Here is a 23,421-nt window from a genome sequence, read left to right as displayed (position 1 = left end):
TTTCCCTTAAAGACTATACATATGCATACATACTCTCACTCCAAAAGTAAAAGAGTTGAAAATGCTAAGTAGTATCCCAACCATGTGTGATTTGTATGAGCATTTGAAGGTCCAACCAAGAAAATTCAACAAAGCAAGCTGAATGATTCACCACATGTATATTTGTCCATTAACTTTTAATAATATTCTTCAGGTGCTCCCAAATATATATATATATATATATATATATATATATATAGTTTGAATCAAGAAAATTCTTATTTCTAAACTTAAAAATGTAATTTTCCTTCATGGTACATATGGCTGAGTAAATTAACAGCTAAATATTGTATATAAGAATTTAATAATAGTAAAATTTTGCATAAAACTCGTACTGTTAAGTAGTACATACTATTGTAATTGAAACCCTAAAATATGAGCATAAGTTTTCTCAAAAAATAAGTGCAATTATGCATGGTAGGTAGGCATACATGTTCCAGTTTATTGTCAACCAAGATTACACATTAAAAAATGTCAACCAAAGCCAATTTTTTTTATGAGCCCAAAATGTTGGTTTCAATTTGGACATTCGAACTTGGCAAAAAAAAAATATTTGGACATTCGAAAATTAATCCTTTCCTTGTTGAGAGGTTCATTAGCTAATTAGCCAACTAAGAGGGATTAAGAAGGCTGGTAGTATGCTCAAGACCTAAGTGGCTATTAATCGTCACTTAATACTACAGTTAGGTAGTATAATCGTTCATTCATAAGTTGAAGGTTGTAGACCAACAACCAACTCTTATTGATAATCATTTCGTTTTCAGTTTTTAATTTCATTTTTACATTGTAAATATATCATATTTTTTATGCAATGATATTCTAGTATAAGGGAAAGAGAGAGAGAAATTGCGTTAAGTCATACAATATTTCAACAACTAATTTAGTATCAAACTTAACACAAGTACAAAACGTCTTCATTATTCATGTAACAAACTTGATACTCTTAGTTAATAATTAATCAAGTGCTCAACGGTCAGCAAGTTGGCTGCATGGAATGTGTCTCTTATCACTCAGCAGCAACCAGCAAGTGCTGTCATAAAATATACAAATGGGTTTTCTCAGTCAAAATACGACAGCCTAGGCAGCCAGCCCTCCATTGTTGGCTTTCTTCTAATTTATATTGACAACGACATCATTGACATGGGATATTATACATTAGGACGCCTCTCACCAACTTCTATTTATTTATTTATTTATTTATCTATCTATCTTACTTATTTATATACATTTAATCATACAGAATATTGACAGTAGAGTAATACTGAAGAGATTAAGTTTGTAGATAAAATTTGCAAATTAAATGATGTATCACTAATAGAAAATGAGCACGTTTATTAACGCTTAAATAATAATTCAATTATCAACTTCCATGACAGTATATGCTCTTCAACTCACTCACTCCGTTTCATATTAAAGTTCTCTCATTGGAAAAAGTACATGATATGTATGAATATATGTGAGGTATAGTAATCTTTGTACTAACTATCCTAGAAAATTACACAAATACTCCTAATTTAACAAGGAGAAATCAATTGAAGAATCGAAACTTATTGAATTGAGGAATCAATAACTTAACAATTACACTAATTAGTGAACAAAAATAAATATCCTGCGACAAGACTACTAGAAAAAGTAAAATCTTGAACGTAATTCAAATATATCTCTTTCTCTACTTCTCAATTGTCACATTACACGATACAATCTACTTCTAGTATCAAAATATTAGTTAAATTGGCCAACAGGTAGAGCAAAAGAGCGAAAAAGTAATTTATTGAGCAATCTTAATACTTGCATTTGAATAAGAAGAGGACAACATAAGGCATATACAGCTAAGCTTGCTTGTAGTTTGAGTTTGAACATTCAAAGTTGCACGGCGCCCAGACCTAACTCGGTTGCTAAACACTAAACAGGTCGACTTTTGATTAAAGTTAAGGATCCATTTGTGTGGTCCTTTCTTCCTTCAAGTTGACAACAAATGGATTTAGATACGAGCAACTGTAACATCACATTATTGGAAATTGACCTAAATCTACGGTTTTGAGTTTTTGTTTTGTTTTTGTGTGCCATTTCTTTTACATTTCTTCTTCCATCCCACCGCCCTTTCGCTCTTCTATATCCCTCTTTTACTTCATATATTTTCTTTTCATCTCTAGCACAAAAAATGAAAACTAAAATAAAAATGATTATTAGAAAGACAATAGTTTTTCTATTAATAAATTGATTGTAAGTTTGTAACTAAATTTATGAGACATTTGATAACCATTTTAGTTTTCTGAAAACTCTTTTGCTAACTACTTTTAAAAAATGAAAACTAAAAACCAAATTTGACAGCCAAATTTTAAAAACTCAAGAAAGTAGTATTCAGTTTTCATTTTCTTTTAAATTAAAAACTAAAAGTAGTAACCAAACGGATTTCAGTTTTAAAAAAAAGTGAAATATATAAAATAAAGGGAAAAACAACCACTTAGGTACCATTTGGTACGTGGGACGGGACGGAACATAGTGGGACTAGACGTTCCGTCCCACGTTTGGTGCACCTAAAACGGGTGGAACGAGCTGTTCCACGAGACGAGTTTTGGGTGAAATTTTATTTCCACCTCACCCCCTAGAACGACTCGTTCCACATCCGTGGAACACAAAATTATAACCTCTCCGTCTCCTTCTTCTTCCTCCTTGTTTCCATCCGAGGGCATCTTTGCTCCCACTCCGTTCTGTTCCGTCTTGTCCCGTCCCATCCCGTCCCGTCCCGTCCCATCTCGTTCCGTCCTGTCTGGTCTGCATACCAAACGATACCTTAGAGAACAGTAAAATAATATATCAGCAAAGATGTCTGCTTACAAATACACATTTACATGCAAATGTTTCTAATCATTGAAGAAAACCAGCACTTCACTAGATATAAAGTAAATGAAAACAACAGCGAAAGAGATAGAACTAATTTTAAAGAGATTTTGAAGTCATGCCACTTTGATTCTTCATTTGGTTCATACTTCAGATTAAGTAATAATAAACAGTATCCACTCCCTCTTCGGGGAATCATTAAGAGATTTCACTAGAGAGAATTCTTCTGGATTACCATTCAGTAATATGCGTACAGCCTTCATAACTTGCAGTCTACTAAGTTTTGGTACCTTCAAAACAACATCAAGTACCTCCTTTCCTTCGAGTCTCGCTCGCGGTTTCACTTGACTTGCCAAAAACTCCTTCACTGACTTTGCCATCTCACCAATTGCATCCACGATGGGATCTCTTTTCGCTTTCTTTTTTGGATGCGAGTCACTTGTTGAAAAACGCAAGCCCACGTCTCTCTCTCTCTCTCTCTCTCTCTCTCTCACGCGCGCGCACATTTCATAAGTAGTTAATAAGTAACGCTGAACCTTATTACATGAGATACAGATTAATAAACTCAAGCCCATTTACAGGCCAAATTCCCTTGAATCTTAAGGGTGCTAGCTACAACGTGTAAACCTTTGCATCATAATCATTTTACATGTAGTCCAAGTTTGTATATAATGCTCAACTCTCTCTCTCTCTCTCTCATTTGATAAATAGTTACAGGTAATGCTAAACCCTAACATTTCATAAATAGATTATGTTAAACACTCATATTTCATACATCGTCAATGAATTACAAACAAGAGTTCAAGATAGAGGGAAAATTAGGCAAAAGGCCATAATTACAGTCAAGCAAGCCCATGAAGCTAAATATTTGACTGACCTGTAGATTGCTGCAGATTAGTTGGAGATGGGGATTTGGGGTGTGCGTAAACGGCAGACGAATCAACCCGGAGCTCTGCGACGGTAAGTTGGGTACTGTCTAAGGATGGGCAAAATACCCACGGATTTGGGTAACCCGCTCATTTAAAGTTCACGATTACGGTTATGGGTAACCGTTTAGAAGAACAAACGGTTATGGGAATAACCGTTTATCTGTGAAATTTAAATGGTCGATTATAGATATTACCCGTAGTTATATATCTATTTACCTATTTAATTTAATATATGTAAAAATAAAAATAAAAATAAAAATCATAAATTTTCAATCTCTCCGGCAAACTTAGAGTCTCAAACGTCCCGTCCCGTCCCCGTTCATCTTCAGCTAGTCTCATTGAAGCACGGCAAGGAACGATAAGCTCCATCTTGTTCTTTGATTTGCAAAGGTCGAGATGGGTCTTTTTCCCTTCATGTTTTATCAGACCAGTTCCAAGGCATTGCTTATCTGGCAGACCTCCACCTGCAGGAACTAAAATACATGCATTTTTTGTGGAATCACAATCCTGTTCTTTTTGCTCTGAACCTTTGGATTCTAGAGGATTAAGCTGCCCACCTCACCTGCAGTATGTCTTGAGTTCATATCAGTAGTTATTTCTTTTGGAGGCCTCTTTTAGTGACAACGAATTGATGAGACTTTATGATTGAATGTAGTAAAACATTAGTATTCGAAAGTGTTTAGTTTCGGAATATTTTGGAGCTTTGAATTATCTAATATTCAAGATAATGACAACTTTTTGTTTTGAGAAGCTTTACTTTGTAATCATATGGATTATAATTAAAGACTTGCTTAGTAGAAAAATATCGTTCGTAAACTATTATTTCAATTATTGAAAATATATGAGGACTTAAATGATTAAAATAAAAAAATGCATGCTAAAATATACCTATAACGATGTTTAATTGCCAGAAAACTAAAATTATGATAAATTTTTCTTTTATAATTTTCAAGTTGTTGAAAAAAAAAACATGTAAAGGGGTGAAAAAAGGGATAAATGGGGAAAAAAAGGATAACGGGTCCAAAAATGAGTAAATGGTTATGGTTAAATGGATATACGATTATGGATATGGTTAACCGTTTATAAACGGTTATGGGTATGGTATAATCATTTATGCAATTACCCAACGGATAAACGATCATGCTAGCATGAACATAAACAGTTATGGGTAAATAACCGCGGTTACCCGCTTGTCATAACCGTTGTACATCCCTAGTCCTGTCTTGCCTCACGATTGGAGGCTGATTAAGCTGTGGAGTTGGCTCAGAAGCAGCTGGTGCTGGATTAACTGTAGGAGAAGATGGTACACTTATCTTGCCATGAAGCATCACGTTGTTGATAGGAGGCGCAGGTGCGCGTAAATGCAGGAGAAGACGGGATACGTCTCTTAACATAAGGTATACAATCCAACTTCAGAGCTGGTACAGAAGAACATCGAAGCCTATCCGTAGGATCAATTCGCACCTGAGAATCCATGGCGAACCGAGTTATTAAGGACCCGAAAGGCAAGTCGCCATGGGTAAAACTTGCAGATCGGCAGTTTACACGGAAAATGTAGGTGGGCAGATCAATTGGCAGATTGGTCCCAATAGCATAAAGGAGGCGCGCTCTATCAGGAGTAATGAAAGAAGAGGAAGAGAAACCCAGAATATCAATATTATCAGCCACAATGCAGTTAAGTATTTTGTAGAAGTCAGTGAGACGGGTTAGGGAGAAAAGTTCTTGCAATCTCTTATAGGGGCCAACTAAGGTAGACCTGACTAAATTCATGTCAAGCTTAGCAACAAGCTGATGATAATCGAAACCGGGTTCATCCGGCTTGAGCCGAGGAAGTTTACGCAACCGGGCAATGCTATTTACGGAGAAATTGAGGGTCTTACCGCGTAGGTAGACATCAAAAGAGTCGGGGAATGGCCGATCAGCAGGGAGAGGAGGGATGTTGGAGTAGAATTCTTGAATAATCTGGATATTAGCAGGCTCTGCAGGTCCTACAACGGAGAGCCAACCGCTTGATTCGAAGACAGAGGGAATCCCAAAATCCTCGAAATCGCTCAATAGGTACTTTTGCCAATCGGTCCTCAGAAAACACAGTCGGAAGTTTTTCTTGTAGCGATTGAGTGCTTCGGGCGTCCTTGAACCTGTCACCAACACCACCAACATCCTCATCGACCTCTCTACCCATCGTCAATAATTGATTACAAAGACAAGATTGAGTAGATTTGAGTGAGAAATAAGTGAGAGGAAATGGCGTTTCAGTTTGCAGAAAATAGGAGAGGGAAACTTTTATATAAGCGCGCCACTTGAATTTTCATAAAATATCTCAACCAACTTCCTATTTTACCCTTATTTTTAGTTTTTATTTGTTTATTAGGCTGCTCAATGCATTTCCAATAAACTCCTTAAAAGGTCTCCAAAAAGAGAAGATATCAAATTTTAAGTATAAAATTTATATGATATTTTGACATTTTTTAAAATTTTACTCTTTACCTAATATATCAAATTTTATTACACTATTTTCTTTTCTTTTTATTTTATTAAACTATTATTTTTAGGGTTTGGAGTACCCAGAAAGAAATGTACAAAACCGAAAGCTCAGTGAGCTTATAGTACCCACCGGCGGCGGACGTGGAAGTGACGGAGGAGCAAGAATTATGAGGGAAAAGCGACGTCAGCTACGGAACCACACAAGGCGAGTTCGAGATCGTTGTGAATGTACGGCTTCCTTCGTCTTTCTTCAGCTCCGGATGTGCAGCTCCTTGGCCATGCGGTTGGATCGAGGCTTTGATCTTCGTTCACCTTCGGATCCGCGCCATCGGCCACCACCAGTTCATGTTCGAGTAGGGGTTCCGGTCTAACTTCGGCCTCCGTCACTGGCTTGGGTTTATCTTCGGGCTCGTGCACCGGTTCCGGTTTAATTTCGGGTTCCGGCGCTAGTGCAGGTTCAGTTTCGAGTTCAGGCGTTGGCTCCGGTTTAGCTTCAGGCTCTAGCACTAGTTCTGATTCGAATTTGGGTTTCGGATTTGTTGTCTGGTCTGGTTTAAGTCCGTTCTGGGCGGGGGTTGTTCGGCGGTGGACATTGCGGGAGATCGAAGGAGGGATCGGAATTCGAAGAGTGAACGGACTGTGAAGATACAGAGAGGTTGGGGAGAGGGGGGGAGAGTGAGACGCTCGGCAGCCATGGACCCCATTGAAGGAGGAGAGTTGTAGATAAAGAAATTAATAAAAAAACATTTGAAGCTGTCATTCCATATCATGCCACGTCAGATTTGGTTTCTCGATTAGAAAACATTGCAGCTGTCTTTTTTTACTATTACTGCTGATTGAGATATTTTGACATCTCTTTTGAAGATACTCTAAGATCATCGAAAAGGCTAAATTATAATAATCAAATTACAATTGTTTGGTGATGTGGTAATCTGAACTCTATTGTCAAATCTTATATTTCTCCAACTAAGTTATCAAATGTTAATTTTTTTTTTTATTAATATAAAGTTTTAAATGGTTGTATTTATTAAAAAATCTGGCATCTATATTTTCTTATGAGTATGGATCTTTAAATGATTTCTCCATTTTACATCTTTACCATGTAAGCTGACATCTATATTTTCATTCAACATTCATTAAATTTGCAATTTAGTACTACGGTTTAATGGCATTCATCTTCGTTTGTAAGTGAAAGGTTTTAGGTATGATTCTCGCTAAAAACAAATTTGAACCACATTATTCCTAGCCCATAATTAGGCTAAGCTCACCTCATTCCCTCTTAGGATAGATAATAGTGTTTGTTAAAAAAAAAAAAAAATCATTGAATTTAGTGAATTGTTCAAGCCAAACCAATCCTAAACATCAACAAGTGTATGGTCATATGTGAATATTGAAACTTTGAAAGTGATTTATGGCTACAAGGAACTTTTCTATTTATACAAGTTGAGATGTACAAGCAGGCTGAGTTCTACCTCCCATGAAAGTGCAAGAACGAACAGCACACCATATGCAGAAGATTCGCGAGAAAGAGGCCGAATTGAAGCGGCAGCTCATTCCACTCATGATTGATGGATTTGTTGTTAGTTGTTCAGTATTGTGTACGTCTTGGGGTTGCTAATGTTTCAGTGGATATGTGCTACCAGAGTTGGAGGGTAGAGGAAAACGAGGGGTTTGGCAAGGTTAAGGTTCTATAACAATTGCGTGGCATTGTTGATGTAGCGTCGATATTTGCTAAATATTTATTGATCTGACGTCGACATTTAGGAGCAAGGTTAGTCGGACGGCGAACTAGAACCTAGCGCCTAGGCGGATTTAAGTAAATCTATTGTATTTCGTGTAAATAAGTGTCTGTTTATACTTAAAATATATATAATTTCATCATAAACTAGAAAATAGAATGACATATATATTATGAAGTATTGAAACATAATAAAAACATGAGGAGCAAACATATAATCATATAATGTGTGTTTATTTAAGTGTTCAATTAGTCTTTTACAATTTATTGAAAACAATAAAATGCAAAAAAAAAGTTATTTATTTTCTATTTAAGTGAGTTGCAACCTAGGCGGGTCTGGACAGGCTAGACGGGTGCCTAGGCGGTCTAGCGGGGTGCCTCAACAAGTCTAGGTACCATTTTCTTAATTTTCAAATGCCTAAGCTTTAATCAGGATGGTGATCAGCCGCCTAGCACCTAGACGGTCAGTAGATATTGGTGTGGCCAGTAGATATTGGTGTTTATATTTGGTGCAACGATCCTTAATTTTTTGCAAAGTAAACTGGTCAAATGATCTCTTTAATCTTTATGACTTTTGAAAAGCAATACATTGATGTGCATGGCCTACACATCCGCCAGTTACGGGTACCTAATTTCTTACTTTTTATCCCTTGTTTCGACTTTCTACCACCCCTCCTCACTATGAGAGTAATTTGTGGCACCAGTGCACTATTACAATGACGTTTCATGTCAATAATATAAGAACACCGCTCTAGTAATGTCTTATGTTAGTAATAGGATGATAAGTAGAGAAAAACTAACACATTATTATTGATACAAAACACCACTATTATAGCGTATTTGTGTCATACAAGTCATTCTCAAAAAGCATTGCATATGGATAATTGGATATGGTGCCACCACACCGCAAGTCATGCCTTTGATGCTACAGTTCTAATCATATACAATCATCAGGGCCCTGCATGCAGCTTATAAAATGCTTGTTTTCTTCACTGGGGACACTAGCTACTTCAAGCTTTCCCTAGCTTTGGAATTCAGAAATCAATGAGCAAACCAAAGCTTCAACTCCTCTTCTTCTCCAGCATCTTCATTGTCTTTCTATGCTTCTTTCATGGGAAGTCATCACATCTTGAGCTAGAAGATGACTCTTGGCTTGACGATGAAGATGATGCAGTGAACATGGTTCAGAGCCACCAAAATTCAAGGAGTAGATGTGAGCTCTCTGACGGAAAATGGGTTTACGATCAATCGTACCCTCTTTATGACTCGACTTGTCCATATCTTAGCACTGCAGTGACTTGTCAAAAGAATGGAAGGCCGGATTCCGACTACGAAAAGTGGAGGTGGAAGCCAAACAGCTGCTCCATTCCAAGGTGCCACTCTAAACCAAAACTTAACTAAATAATCTATCCGCATGCATGAACTTAGCCAAGTTTGCTAGAGCAGCTCTCCTTTGCATCCAAGTAATTTAAAATCATTTAGTAATGTGATTTCTTGGTTTTTTGTTTCATTGAAGGTTTGATGCACTAAAATTTCTTGGGAAAATGAGAAGGAAAAGAATAATGCTGGTGGGTGATTCTATAATGAGGAATCAGTGGGAATCTCTAGTGTGCTTGGTACAAGGAGTTGTTCCAACTGGCAGAAAAATAGTGACCTACAATGGTCCTTCTATGGCCTTCCATGCAATGGTACAATTATTATTAATATTATTATTATTATTTTGGAACTTTAGGTATTTTTTTGATAACCATTTCGTTTTTAATTTTCAGATTTTAGTTTTCATTTTTTTAAAAAAAAAACTGAAAACTCGTTTTATAACTGGTTTCAGTTTTCATTAACTAAATTGTTTTACATTGTTTTGAGGGAAAGCCTCAAAAGTTGATCCTTGATCTTAAATCTTGCATTAACATAAATAGTAAATGTAATTCACACACAGGATTTTGAGACATCAATTGAGTTTTCATGGGCTCCACTCCTAGTGGAGTTGAACAAAGGAGCTGACAAAAAGAGAATTTTGCATTTGGACTTGATAGAAGAGAATGCAAAGTACTGGAGAGGGGTTGATGTTCTTGTGTTTGATTCTGCTCACTGGTGGACTCACTCCGACAAATCGAGTTCGTAAGAGAAAATTCGCATTCATCGAGTCACCTTTGCTCATTTCCTTTGCTTCAGAAGTGGTAGCATTGTGGATGTTCTTAATTATGATCTTAATTGAAGAGTTCTTCTAACATGTTTCAGGTGGGATTATTACATGGAAGGGCACTCTCTGTATACAAACATTAATCCAATGGTTGCATACCAAAAAGGACTCACTACATGGGCTAAATGGATCGATTTAAACCTAGATCCTCGAAAAACCCGAGTGATTTTTCGAAGCATGTCGCCTAGGCACAACAGGTACATAATATGAGATCTCTAATGCAGTTATGATGCAATTATGTAGTTCACAGAATTCTTTTATACATACTTCTATGTGTTATTCGCTTTTTCGGCAGAGAAAATGGTTGGAGATGCTATAATCAGAAGCAGCCACTGGCTTACTTCAGTCACCAACATGTTCCTGAGCCATTGATAGTGCTGCAAACTGTATTGAGAAATATGAGATTTCCAGTATATCTTCAGGACATAACTACCATGTCGGCTTTTCGAAGAGACGGGCACCCTTCTGTGTACAGAAGGGCCATGGGGCAAGAAGAGAGGCAGCACCCAGGAGGCTTATCCTCTGACTGCAGCCATTGGTGCCTTCCTGGGGTGCCTGATAGTTGGAATGAGATGTTGAGTGCCTTGCTTTAAGTATGACTTAATTAATTGTGTTGATTAAAAATTTAGGTCGAGTGTGAGAGTAACTCTACTTTTCTGCAGATTAAAGTTTGTAATGCTAATTATGATGTTGTGGTGGGGTGGTTGTAGAACAATGTGAGATGGTCCTCGCTCATCATAATATGCTTGGTAGCAAAGTCTCTTTGCCTTTTTTGTTCTTTTCTTTATTTGACCGACATTCGAATCTAACCTAAGCTACAGGGAGGGGGGATCGAACTTAGGTTGGGAAAGCACCTGCTGATTTAGCCAACTCGACTACGCTCATGTCTGCATCCATTTAATAATTTATAACCAAATTTCTAGACTACTAGTGGGAGAGGTGAGCAACTAACAAAGCATGCTGGCTGGCTATGATTATAAAGGTTGAAGAACCAAAGTTTTCAATTCAAAAAAGCAAGAGATGTTATCTTCACTTTTGTAGCCATGACCTTGTAATAATTGACATTTATTTAAATTGCTTTTACAGTAAGAAATAATCTTTATCATGTTGAGCACCAGACATGATATTTATACTACAGTATTTCACGAAAATAATCAAACTCAGGCGCAAGAGGCCAGCGTACTGCCTTTGCCAACAGTCCTAAAAAAATATACCTTATTTGAATCATGTATTTCATCAATTTATAATTTGCTCACATAATTATACTACATGCAGTCACCACATTCAAACTAATAAAATCAAATAATAAAAAAAAAAAAAAAAAGAAACTGCAGGCACTCTTCTAGCAAGCTCAATCAATGTGAACCAAGCTTCTTTTTCAACTTAGAAATCTCCTTAGAACTCAATCCAAAAGCTTTTTCCAAGAGCTTATCTTTGATACCGGATCCGAAAATTGCAGCGGGGATTCTCTGGGATCCGGGGTTTTGGCTGTCAAAGCTGCCCAATATGGTTGCCGGAGTATCGCCAACATTCATTTGGAAGTGCAGTAGACCCCTTGGAAACACCATCACCTCACCTTTTTCGATCACCTTGGCGAAAATCCTGTTATTCGTATCAACAAACCCCGAATAAATCTTTCCTTCGAGCACGAATGCAGTCTCCGTGGCTCTCGGGTGAAAATGTGGCACGTTTACTCCACCAACTTTAAAGTCAGCTCGGACAAACGACATGCCAAGTGTGTTGAGTCCTGGAAAGACATTTGAGTTCACCGAAACGCCAGAAAGCCCGGTAGGACCAAACTTTCCAGGAACCTTAATGCCGGAAAATACAAAATCTTCTACAGTTGCGAGGGATGAGTTCTTGCATTGGCTGGAATGGCTTGCAGGCTCAGTGTTGGCTATGCAGAAGTCTTGAACCGGATCCGGATCAGAAGCGAAAGTCACATAGCTCATGTTGAAGAGGACAACGAAAAGGACTACCGTTTTGTAAACCATTTTTGGTATAAAAAAAAATCAAGAATGAAGGAGGAGAACTGGTGTTTCAATTTTCTGACATTCAACCACTTTGATCTGAAAATTATGGCATCAAACAACAAATGTTGTGGCTAGATAAGGAAACAAAACACTAAAAAATAATTTTAAAATAATAGAGTTGGTGGTTCTACCTGCCCTTTAGGCCTTTTACATGTACCAACTTTGCTTGGGAATAAAGTGAGAATCGAGGATTAATTAGTTAGCCAGAAATGACTGCATCCACCAACATGTAATTTGATTTTTCTTCTTGTTTCTGGTGGAGATTAGAGTTGGTTCTAGTGGGGGGATGACCTGTGCCTATGGCTCTCATTATCATTAAAGTTTGGTCTTATTAGCTTAGCACAAATAACTATCCTACGTGTCTGAAAATTCTACTATGCTCCGGTTAGATCTTTGCTCATTGGATCCTTGTCTAAAGATCTAACAGCCGAAAATTTTGACATGTAAGATACACCGGAACATAGTAGAGAATCCACACTTAGCAACCAGTGGCGGATCTACCAAGAGGTCAACGTGGTCAGTTGACCCCCTGGCGGCAAGAAAAGTTGTGGATTGCCTCTGATGACCCATTGGTTGTTCGGGTGGTAATCAATTCGTGCACATACGGACAAAATGCATGAGTGAGACTCGACATGACCTAGCTTGTCAACATCAAACGATAGAATTTTATGCTGATATCAATCGACAGACTCGCTCAAAAGTCGTGGGCATCTCTATGACACCTGCACACCATAGCTTTGCAAATGATTATGGCCTATCAACGAAATGCCACATTGACAAATTCACGTGTTGTTTCCGGCCAAAAAATGGCACCAACTTTTTCCTTACTGACCCCCTCTTCCTTCCCAAGAAATTTTCCTGAACTTGCCACTGTAAGCAACCAAAGAAAGAATAAAAAACTCGCAGACTTTTACATAATCTCGTGTATTCCTCTCCTCTGTCTTGACCTGTACCTGCTACTCTTAAAACAAGATGGCATTTTTAGTGCCTTGAAGGCAATTTCACTTTAGAGTTACTTGGCCTAGAACACAGTTGTATATACGGTGGTTTATGACATGATTGGAAGCTAATTGTGTGTTTCATTTTTGTTTTTATTTTTATTTTTTATACAAGCCATAGTGGAGCAGAAAATCACTTTCTTGGCCTACCAAAAATGTTGTTCTCACTTTTTAGGTGCTATGGAGTGGACCACATATGGTGGTTTACGACATGGTAGGCAGCTATTTCTGTTTTATTTTTCATTTTTATACAAGCGATACATGAAAATAAAAGATTCGAACAAGACCACGAAAGAAGCTAATGGTGTGTTTTCAGTCTTGGGGAAAATAACATCTGCGTGTTTTGAATTATGCTTTAAAAGACCGAGTTTCGATTTGCAAGACGTTTTAATAAAATGCTTGTTCGAAGCTTTAATACGAAATTATCAAAAATAGAAAGAAAAAAACCTCTTAAATCATTAACCATGTCTTTGCTGCGTAGACACATAGAAGGCTGAATACATCAATTGAAAGGAGAAAAAGTTCATATTCGAACTGCTTGATCACCACTCGACAACGCGTCGGGCGGAAGACAAATGCATAGCAACATTTATATAAATCATAGGAATCACTGGATGCTCATACAGAAAATCCCCCATGCTGCAGCAACATTAACTCAAAATCTCGAAAACTAGCGCATCAGCGAGTCACTTTGAGGTGACTGTTTGCTACAGTTTGCTTTACGAACAAATGCAGTTTATCCAGGTATTAGTAACTATCTATATCTGTTTCTGGCCTCCGGATGTAGTAACGCAAACAGTTCACCAACACCTGAAAATTCAAAAAAATTCTTATAACAGAGAGTGCACAAGGTTCTTACGATGCAAAACCCGAATTTTTTTTTTTTCGGTTATAGCAGAATTCAAATTAATAAACCTAAAACTTTAAGGTAATCAACAGCTCTCTCAATGACGATTGGAGCTATAAATATTGGTTAAATCGGATGGTCACACAATCTGAATTGGCAAGACAAAACCAAATCAATTACCTGAGACAAGGAACTGTTCAATGCTGCCCCTCTGTAGCTAACATGAAATTTATCTTTGGCTACCAACCCCTATAAGACGAGAGAAGAAAGTTAACCACGGGTAAACGGGAGGAAAGGAGGAGAGAAAGCAATTAGGGAAGGGCATACTTCTGTATCAATCTCGGCTGATTCCACGTCAATATTAACATCAGCAATGATTTTTATGATTTCTACTAGCAACCCAGGTCGATCTGCTGTCTCTATGTAAAGCAAGCTGATATGGATAATATAAATGCATGAGCAAATCTAAATCAAGCAACCATCACGATAAACAAATGTAATGAAAGCTTAGGGATGAGGAGAGGTTTCTTCATGTGCCCAGAACACGAGCCAGTAATATAAGCGGAGAGACGTTTTTTTTAAGTGCCCCTCCGCTTGCATTATGATATGTGGTGTACCGGCCCATGTTCCGTATTGCGGGAACACTGAAAAATTTCTCAGAGATGAGAGTATTCATTCCGCAACCCAACGTGGTGTGGAATATAACACTGAAACTGAAATAGAAGATAACAAATGAAATTGTAATGCTAAATGCTATTCTCAATTATATGTTGCAAACCTCTTCTTAGGTCCATCCTCCTTCACATGTATATGAGTTGCAATATCCACATCAAGCTGCAATCAACAATATCAGTATATTACAAACAAGTTTGTCATAAAAAAGGACATACAAACATGTATGAACTAAAAGCGTCTCAACAATAAAATCATACTTGACTGCAGTGAAGTAAAACAAACTTAATTACAGTGGAAATGTTTTGAGTCTTCGACACAAAAACTAAATACTGGCCGCAAAGCATTTAGTACTAAAATGAAGTTGCTTACACATAATTGAGAACAAAGCAAGTTAGAGAACTTAAAAAACAGAGAGAGAGAGAGAGAGAGAGAGAGAGAGAGAGAGAGAGAGAGAGATCCTGTCTTTCTCATCATATTAAGCATAAGAAAACGCAAAGTGAGATGACTAAAAGGCTTTTCTCTTATGATAAACACAAAGTGAAGAAAATACAAGGTGAAATGACTACAAGTCCAAAAGCTAATACAACAATACCAAACAAAATCATATAATACAATCAGCACACTCCCTACAAAAAAAGACTTAAAAAATTAGTCCACTTAGAGAGAGAGAGCGAGTGGGCAAACAAAAAACAAAACACTTTTTTGGCAACAGGACCTCAAAACATATTTTATTATTAAGATTCATCTTGAAAAATAAATAGAACCACAAAAAAGCAATCAACTTCTTTTCAGCCTTAAAGGAATCATATGAAGCCATTGAGACAACAACTGATGACAAGCTGACTACAGTATAGCATGCAGATTTTTCTGTGTGGTCCAGATTCAATTTGGCCTGATAAAGGAGATAGATAGGCTATGGAAGCATAATATTTCCAACCCTGTGACTATTATGGCATCAGAGCAAAAGCCAAGAGTGACCAGCAGGACAGTCCCATAATTGAGTTTCATTTGGACATACACCGTTCAGCACTGGAAGGTAAGCCCAAAAGAGGGACGTCCACAGTAGAGACGAACAAATAAGAACTGTAAAACGGGCATAGAGCTGAAAAAGTTATGATCCTAAGGCTAAAAGGTTAAAAACATCACCTTCTTCTCTGGAGCTTTTATTCCAAATGCTTCACCCATTGCTAGATGCTGACTAGATTCCTATAGTCAAGCAGAAAGTTAGCAAATCAAATTGAAAACAACAAATCATTTGACAACAATTTAAAAATACAATGAACTGTCTCACACTTCACATAAAATATTATGATTGAGCATTCTTACTGGATGATACTTCAAAAGATTGTTGATGATGGTAAGTCGAATTCTCTCTAACATATCAGGATCTTCAACTTTGCGCCCGGTGTCTCTAGCATTCGCGAAAACAATTTGTAAATGCTAAAAACTTGCATTACAAATCTAGAGAGTATTTGTCTGATAGGTGGTACAACAAATTAAGAGTGACAATTACAGACTTGTACAGCAAAACACATCAAAATTTTGAACATCTGTAGATTATGTACACATGTATTGGAAACTAACTGTAAACACACCGAGCAGTTCAGCTTTCTATAAACCCAAAAGAACAATATCTCAACATCCAAATTGGCTTGAATATCTTTTTGATTTTGTGGTCATAAATTTGTGGTTCACAGAACTAGAAATGAGACTGGCTTAGTATTGCAGCACAACTTAATTAGGGGCCCTCTAAGGTCAGAAGATACTAGAGACACCAGGCGGTGTGATCACCCTGATGTACAAATTTAGCCACTAGAACCAGGGCCGTCTTTGAGATTTTGGGGGCCCTGTGCGAAATTTGTAAAAGGGGCCCTCCTTAAGATAGTTTTAAGTTTTAAAAAAGTATGACAATGTATTGATACTAGAAAACATTCACTTAAATTAAAACAAAGCCACTTAGTACTACGGTCTAGTGGTATTCATCTTCATTTGTATGTGAGATGTCTTATGTTCAATTCTCGCCAAAGGCAAATTTGAACCACATTATTGTTAGCCCATTGTGAGACTTAACCCACTCCCCCACCCTCTTAGCGTAGATAATATCGTTTATTCAACAAAACAAAAAAATCAAAACAAACTTTAGCACTCACTGATTGCATGTTTACAAATGTCCTTAATGATAAGTAAAAACAGCTACAAACAATAACCTTCACTAAATAATCAAAAGCAGCTTTATCTTAAACAGCCAAACATGAAAAGAAAAAAAATAAAATAAAACCATCAGACCTCTAACTTTAAAGGTCACTTCAATATATAACGTTGTTATATTATAAAATTAAGAAACTGTCGCTTTTCAGGGTGTCATTATTGACACTCAAAAAATCTCATTGTACTCCAAGTTCCCATGTTTAGAAAGAAAAAAAAAAACACCTCTTATAAGGAGTGCACAATGCGGTTTAAAGTGCTAACAGTAGCAATTTTTTAAATATAGAACATTATTACATAATGTTAAATGGCAAAAATTTAGGGGGCCCTTCAAATTTGGGGCCCTGTGCAAGTGCACCTTTCGCCCCCCCCCCCCCCTCAACGCCCCCTCTAACTAGAACAATAGTAATAAACCTTATTTTCTAATCAAATTTGGCAAAAAATTGAAGTGGTGCAGTCCTGAAAGAAGTATGGTAGATAGTAATACCTATATGGTCGGTTAGGATGACCGATACTTGATGAATGGCTCTGATACCAAATTGAAGCAATTCAACTTACACTGGGAGTTTCTAATTGCAAGGATTTAAATTCCAAATCTCCTGCCCTGATACTATGTTAAAGTACACCCGCTTACCACTATTCCAAAAAGCTGTAACTATTAAGTGAAAAATGAAATTGGTATGATGCTATATTAGGCACCTAGACCTAAAATGTTTGAGAATCTCCAATAGCACCACAAAACTGGTTCAAACTTTCTTTTAGAACTACGTATGGGATAAACTCAACATACACATACTTAATGTGTGCTACACGATGAGAAACAAAAAGAAATAAGTACTCACAATCGTGTTATATAAAACTTCGTTTGTTTGACTGGTCCCTCAGTGGTGACAGTTCCCTTAGCCACATCCAATCCCAAATCTTTCAATGCATTCATCTGTCCTCATTTAAACAAAGGAAAGCAATCAATCATAAGCTTCCTTTTGTTAACAAAACAAATAAAATCTATTTGATTAGTAGATCAAGTACATGCAGCACGTTTGATGGTGGTTTCAAGAGAAACCAATAAGAAGTCCTATCTGGAATCTAAACTGGTGTGCTGAAAGATTTTGGTTTAAAGAATCTGCTTTAAGACCCCTGTTTCAAAACTTATAAATACAATGTAAATAAAAACAAGAGGATCGCAATCCATGTTATCCTAAAATAGAAAACATATAAAGTTTCCAGTGGCAACTTCACCGTATCAATGAGTGCTCCAAGGCGATCACCGAAGCTGAGTTGCACAATAGTTGCATCAGAATCTGAATCTTGATCGATCATAACAACTGGCATCGGAAGATAATCAGCACCTTGATCAGACTTCTGCAGTTTAAAGTATCCATCAATTTGTTGGTATATGATACAGTCTCATCACACTCTTGCAGATAATCAAAAGTCAGTCTAGACTCTAGATGTATTATTGCATTGTGAACTAATTTTCTAACCCCAAAAGTTCTAAGATTTGATCATGACCCACTCAAGGATAATGAAAAGTTTTAACATGCAAATAAAATATTGACAGAGCAAAACGAAAAACAGTTAAAGAGAACCTAACGAAAGAAAAACCCACAACAACTTGACTACAGGTATGGATGAGATACATTGATTGCATGATATCAAACTGACTGGCACACAGGAACATAATCATCAAGTTATGTAATGATTGTTTACAACAAAAATTGATGTTTCTATAACGTTTACTGAGTTGTAATCATAAAACAAAATAAATTTGTCTTGTGGATAGCCCTGTGGTCTCTAGAAGAAATTGTTGAAGTCTGGGTTCTCTTACAGTCCGTTAATGGGGCCTTTTCAGCACTCAAGAGGGGTCCATATGAGCTCTAAATGGGGGTCCTTCTAGAAAAAATGCCTAACAGACACATGACTCTCTTTAAATGTCTGAAGCAGAATCAAACTCTCCAATTGCAGATGTCTACCAAAGGAAATATACTAATTTTCTCTTCTAGCAACATGGCTTAAGAAAACATGATCTAAAGGCCCTATTCCTATGGAAAACATTAGCAGACACCATCGCAATAGATTATATGGACCATAAGTACAGCCTAGTTTCACTAGATATTGTGAACACCACCTGTCTAATTCAAGCACAGGTAACACCGGTTAAAATACATATAGTATCCACTAAGACAACTAAACTTCACTATTCAAACAAGACCCAGGACAGGATGCAACAACCCAGGTTCCATTTTGTGTTGTGGTGTGACTAATTTACGCTGTATATGGAAGTGAAAATGCTGAAAACATTCATTGGGGAAAAAGGTACCTGATTTATTTGAATGGTATAAGCTCCCATCCCTTTTGCCCTATCTTTTTTCTTTAGACACTCACCATGTTTTGTATTCCGTTTCTGTTTTTTTTTTTTTTCCTATGAAACCACACCATCTCCTATGTTATTAAATTCTGGTATTATGTTGTTCAAGTGAAGGACCCAGCTAATGAGACAAAATAAGGTTGGTTTTTGAAATTGCTCGTTATCCATATATTACTAATGTTAACTTGTCCAAAAAAAATGGATGGACAGGCAGCAAACTCCTAAAGCTTCCAAAAGCTTTTTTTGCATCTCAAATAGACTTCATCAGGCTGATCATAAAATCGAACTAATTCATTAAAAAAACTGAAGCAGCACTACACCATATATCTGTAAAGAACAAAATCTTTGGAGTAAACAATAAGACAATGTAATCTCTATTTTCTGCTGAAAGGTCCAAACTACCTCTTATTCTTACTGTCTGCGATGGAATTTCCTGTTTCAAGTCATGGGTCACTTGGGTTTCTCAAACACTAAAATTTACTCATAAATAGTGGTTTGAATAATCTGACCAATAATGCAGCCCCTAGAATCCCATAGGAATAACTATAACAAAATTAACGCCCCTTATTTCAGGACCTCAGCACAAAGATTTATGAGGTTAATTTGTTTTCAGTAAAGCTTTCGACATATAGGTATCTCCACTAGAATCCAATGTCTGTTATCCTTTCAAAGAAACTGATCGCAACTCATTTCATTTGCCAAAAACAACAGATTCACTAATCGAAAATTTTCAGATAGTAAATCAAACAACACCAATCGATCCGAAATATCATAGGAATGGTCATACACATGAAATCCCACTAAAATAACCATGAAACTTTTTGCATTAAGCATATAATGTAACTAACCAACGAGCTTGATCCAACTGCATTCAGACCATTCATCGACGCACGCACAATGTTCCTGCATAAAATTTTCCGGTATATAATCAAAATATCAATGAATATTTCGGATCGTAATTATTAAATAAAATAAATAAATAAATAAATAAAATACAACAACAACTTCAAAATCTACTCTAAGTTGACTTGAAACATGCCTCTTAATCTTCTTCCCGACGAATTAAACAAAAATGAATTAATAAAACCTTGATCATAAAGGTCGAAACAAAGAGATCGAGAGCTTCTTGAGAAGCTTGATCTTCGTTTTAATCCAAAATTTTCTCGGCTACCAAACAGAACATTCAAAGAAAAGCGAAAACTGAGAAGTCAGAAAAGAAAAACTGGGAGAGAGATCTCACACCTTTCTCTGGAGAAAGCGTTGGCGGCAGCACGTTGGGAGGAGCATACGGCAGGAAGCGGGAGGAGTTTGGGGGGGTCGTACGGGGAGGGGCGGGGCTGAGGGGCAAATTCGGAATGGGAGATTTTGGATGGATGGAGATTGATGGAAGAAGCAAAGAGCGCCATGGGGGAGGACTAAACTGCAAATTGATGAAATTGTTTGTCTGAGCTTCTCAGAAATTGAGATTTTGGGGTTCCGGTTGCTGAAGAAAGATGATGAACAAGTAGGGAGAGTGAGGAAATGGCATCGCTGTGGAGAATATTTTGGTTATTGGGTCATTCGGGTGGGGCCCACTCTGGGTGATTGAAGTCCTCCGCAGATTGCACCTGGACGTGTTTTTTATAACCTAGTTTTAACCAAACACTTTTCATATTGTTCACTTTTAACAAAAAAATCATATTTTTACATTTTCTTTCTCCGTACGATTCAATACATCTTTATTTGTCATTTTTTTTATTATTAAAACTAAAGTATTTTTAAACTTTTCGTTAGTTTTCTTTTTCTTTTTTAATCGAAAACCAGTTTTTTTGGTTGAGTTTGGTATTGCTTTAGGTTTTTTTTTTATATAAGTTATATTTGTTGCGTCATGCAAGAGAGTTCACCTAGCAAATTCCCTTTGTAATTAGGTGATTCAATGTATTTACCCCAACAAAAATTGCTCCAGCCCACTCAAATCCCCTTTGCTATTTGATGGGCCCTACTATCCCAAACTCAACAATTGGGCAATTCTCGTCTGCCTTTGCAACTGAGGCGATATGATGTCATGATGATGCCATCATGACAAAGAGGAAGAACAAGAAGATAGAGGAAGGGACGAAGACGAAGAAAAAGTGGCAGACGGGGAAAGACGGAGCGAACTCCAAAATTTGAGTCGTGATCCAATGTTTCTGATGGTGGTGGTGATGGAATCGGACGACTGAGAGCTGAGGCCATTGGATCATAGCCTCATGTACCAGGACTCGTCGCCCAAGAGCACAAAGTCGAGCGAGGAGGAGGAAGAGAGAATTCACTGATAGGAAGGGAGGCGGAAGATGAGAGCATTCGTCGGCGACTAGTGAGTGCGGCTCTGCCGAAGCCAAAGGCGATGATCTTGGACGATGTGTCGTGATGGAAGTGCAGGTGGCACTCCGCTCGCAAGCTCTACATCGTGACAGAAAATACGAAAGACGAAGGAATCGAGGGACAAAAAGAGGGAAAGAAAGGGTTGGTTAAAATAAAAAAAAAGTTAATATTAACTTTTTATTTTAAAAAATAATAATTTAATGTGAATTGCCTGAGCAATTTATTTATAGGGTTGAGATGTTCTTGGGTGACTATTGTTCACTAAAGCTAGTATTGCCAATTGCCCAATAGCTTGGGCAATTATTACCTTAAGGGGTGGAGTATTGGCTTGCATTTATGATGATAAGGTGAAGGCGGCAACAATGATGATAGGGAGTACTAGTAATGGCAATGACGGTAAATTGTAGGTGATGAGATGGTAGTAGTGGTTTTAAGTGTTTGGTGATGGTGGTGAATGGTCATTGAAAAAGGTAATGGTGGTAGCGGTGATAGCAACAATGGTGGCGGAGGTGATGGTTGTAATGGCATTGGTGGCCGCGTTAATAGAGATTGTAGTAGGATGGTGGTGTTGGGTAGTGGTGGCAACATCTAATGCTTAAGTCAAAGAGAGGTTTGTAGAGATTTAAGAATTATGAGATTTAATGAATGACTTGACTATTTATAGAAGAAAAGTTCAACAGTCGTCTACTTGTAGGAGACATCTAGACTTCTTGTACTTCATCCGGAACTTTACATGTAAGAGCTAGTCTTCAGTTTTGTAGGCAAGTCTTCAACTTTATTTGGGACTACTATCTGGTAGTTGGTCATCTCAATGGGAAAAAATAGGGTTGACTTGCAAGTGGGCCAAGTGTTCAACTGAAGTGCTAATTACTTGGCCTTAAGGTCGAATCATTGTGGACTTTCATTATTCTTCAACTAGGTTGATCTGTTTAGTTCATTAGGGTTGAAATTGTGGAATGCTGTCAAGGGTAACTTCGTCATTCTGAGGTTAGGGTTCATACGTCAATGATTTTTAGTTTAGGGAGCTGAAAACTCATGAGTTTGTTGTGAAAGAGATGCAAAATTCATGTTAATTGCCTTTTTGAGACAGTTGTGCGGTGGTAATATTAGGGTGGCGATTATGATTTGAATAACCTGCGGAGGTTGTGGATACAAAATTTTGCCAACACTTGCAAAACATGTAACACCATTAGGTTAATTGACGAACATCCAAAAAAAATGAAGGTGTCCACCAAAGGGCCTTCAATGCCTAAAGTCAGAAAGAGGGTTTGAGAGAAACTAAATTGAGGGAGTTATGAGTAGTAAGTGACGATGATCGATCTCCTTGTTCTACTTGGTTATTTATAGAAGAGGTTTCTTATAGGCAGCCTGACAATAGGGTTGCAGCCCGTAATAGGTAAACTTCTATGTTCTGTTAAGATGGTGCATTTACTGAAGAGACCACTCGAGCATATCTATAGTGGTATATGTGGTCTTTGGCATATGAGCCTAACTGAATGGAGAACACTAAAGTGAGACTCCAAAGAGTCGACCCCTGCATCATTGAGCTCAAGAAAGGCAAAGTCGTAGGAGTATGGATATCAAGGGTCTGAATGACTCCTTAATATGTACTTGAACATGAAATTCCCAAGACCTGGAGGCATGTAGTGCTTGTCACATCCCTCCTCCCCCCCTCCCAAACCCCTACCACATCTCAGACTTAATCCACTGTAGCACGATAT

General features: G+C 37.4%; 2 protein-coding genes and 1 pseudogene across 4 annotated transcripts; 1 reads left to right on the top strand and 2 right to left on the bottom strand.

Annotated features, from left to right (window-relative positions):
• The first annotated feature begins 9,005 nt into the window (after positions 1-9,005).
• LOC137735180 (protein trichome birefringence-like 36) lies at positions 9,006-10,988 on the top strand. Its single transcript, XM_088698064.1, has 5 exons — positions 9,006-9,404; positions 9,548-9,719; positions 9,968-10,149; positions 10,270-10,428; positions 10,527-10,988. Exons 1-5 carry the CDS (start codon positions 9,076-9,078, stop codon positions 10,822-10,824), a joined length of 1,140 nt encoding a protein of 379 aa, XP_088554190.1. The 5' UTR covers positions 9,006-9,075; the 3' UTR covers positions 10,825-10,988.
• A 444-nt stretch (positions 10,989-11,432) lies between these two features.
• Positions 11,433-12,355, bottom strand: LOC137735181 (germin-like protein subfamily 3 member 2 pseudogene; annotated as a pseudogene). Its single transcript, XR_015964920.1, has one exon. The product of XR_015964920.1 is annotated as a germin-like protein subfamily 3 member 2 pseudogene (transcript).
• Positions 12,356-13,694: 1,339 nt separating this feature from the next.
• Positions 13,695-20,930, bottom strand: ACR12 (ACT domain-containing protein). Of its 2 annotated transcripts, none has more exons than XM_068474268.2 (10): positions 20,600-20,930; positions 20,206-20,260; positions 18,229-18,351; positions 17,832-17,926; positions 16,111-16,195; positions 15,931-15,990; positions 14,888-14,943; positions 14,437-14,542; positions 14,290-14,358; positions 13,695-14,072 (listed from the first exon to the last, which is right to left on the bottom strand). In XM_068474268.2, exons 1-10 carry the CDS (start codon positions 20,761-20,763, stop codon positions 14,010-14,012), a joined length of 876 nt encoding a protein of 291 aa, XP_068330369.2. In that variant the 5' UTR covers positions 20,764-20,930; the 3' UTR covers positions 13,695-14,009. The 2 variants fall into 2 exon arrangements, with proteins under 2 accessions (XP_068330369.2, XP_068330370.2); XM_068474269.2 differs by having other exon boundaries at positions 18,229-18,348; positions 20,600-20,890.
• Between the last annotated feature and the right edge of the window lie 2,491 nt (positions 20,931-23,421).

This window comes from Pyrus communis, chromosome 7 (assembly GCF_041283825.1).
Source record: "Pyrus communis isolate YQ-2024b chromosome 7, ASM4128382v1, whole genome shotgun sequence".
Taxonomy (NCBI): Eukaryota; Viridiplantae; Streptophyta; class Magnoliopsida; order Rosales; family Rosaceae; genus Pyrus; species Pyrus communis.
Note: the sequence above shows the minus strand (reverse complement) of the source record. Positions and strands in the feature narration are given on the sequence as shown.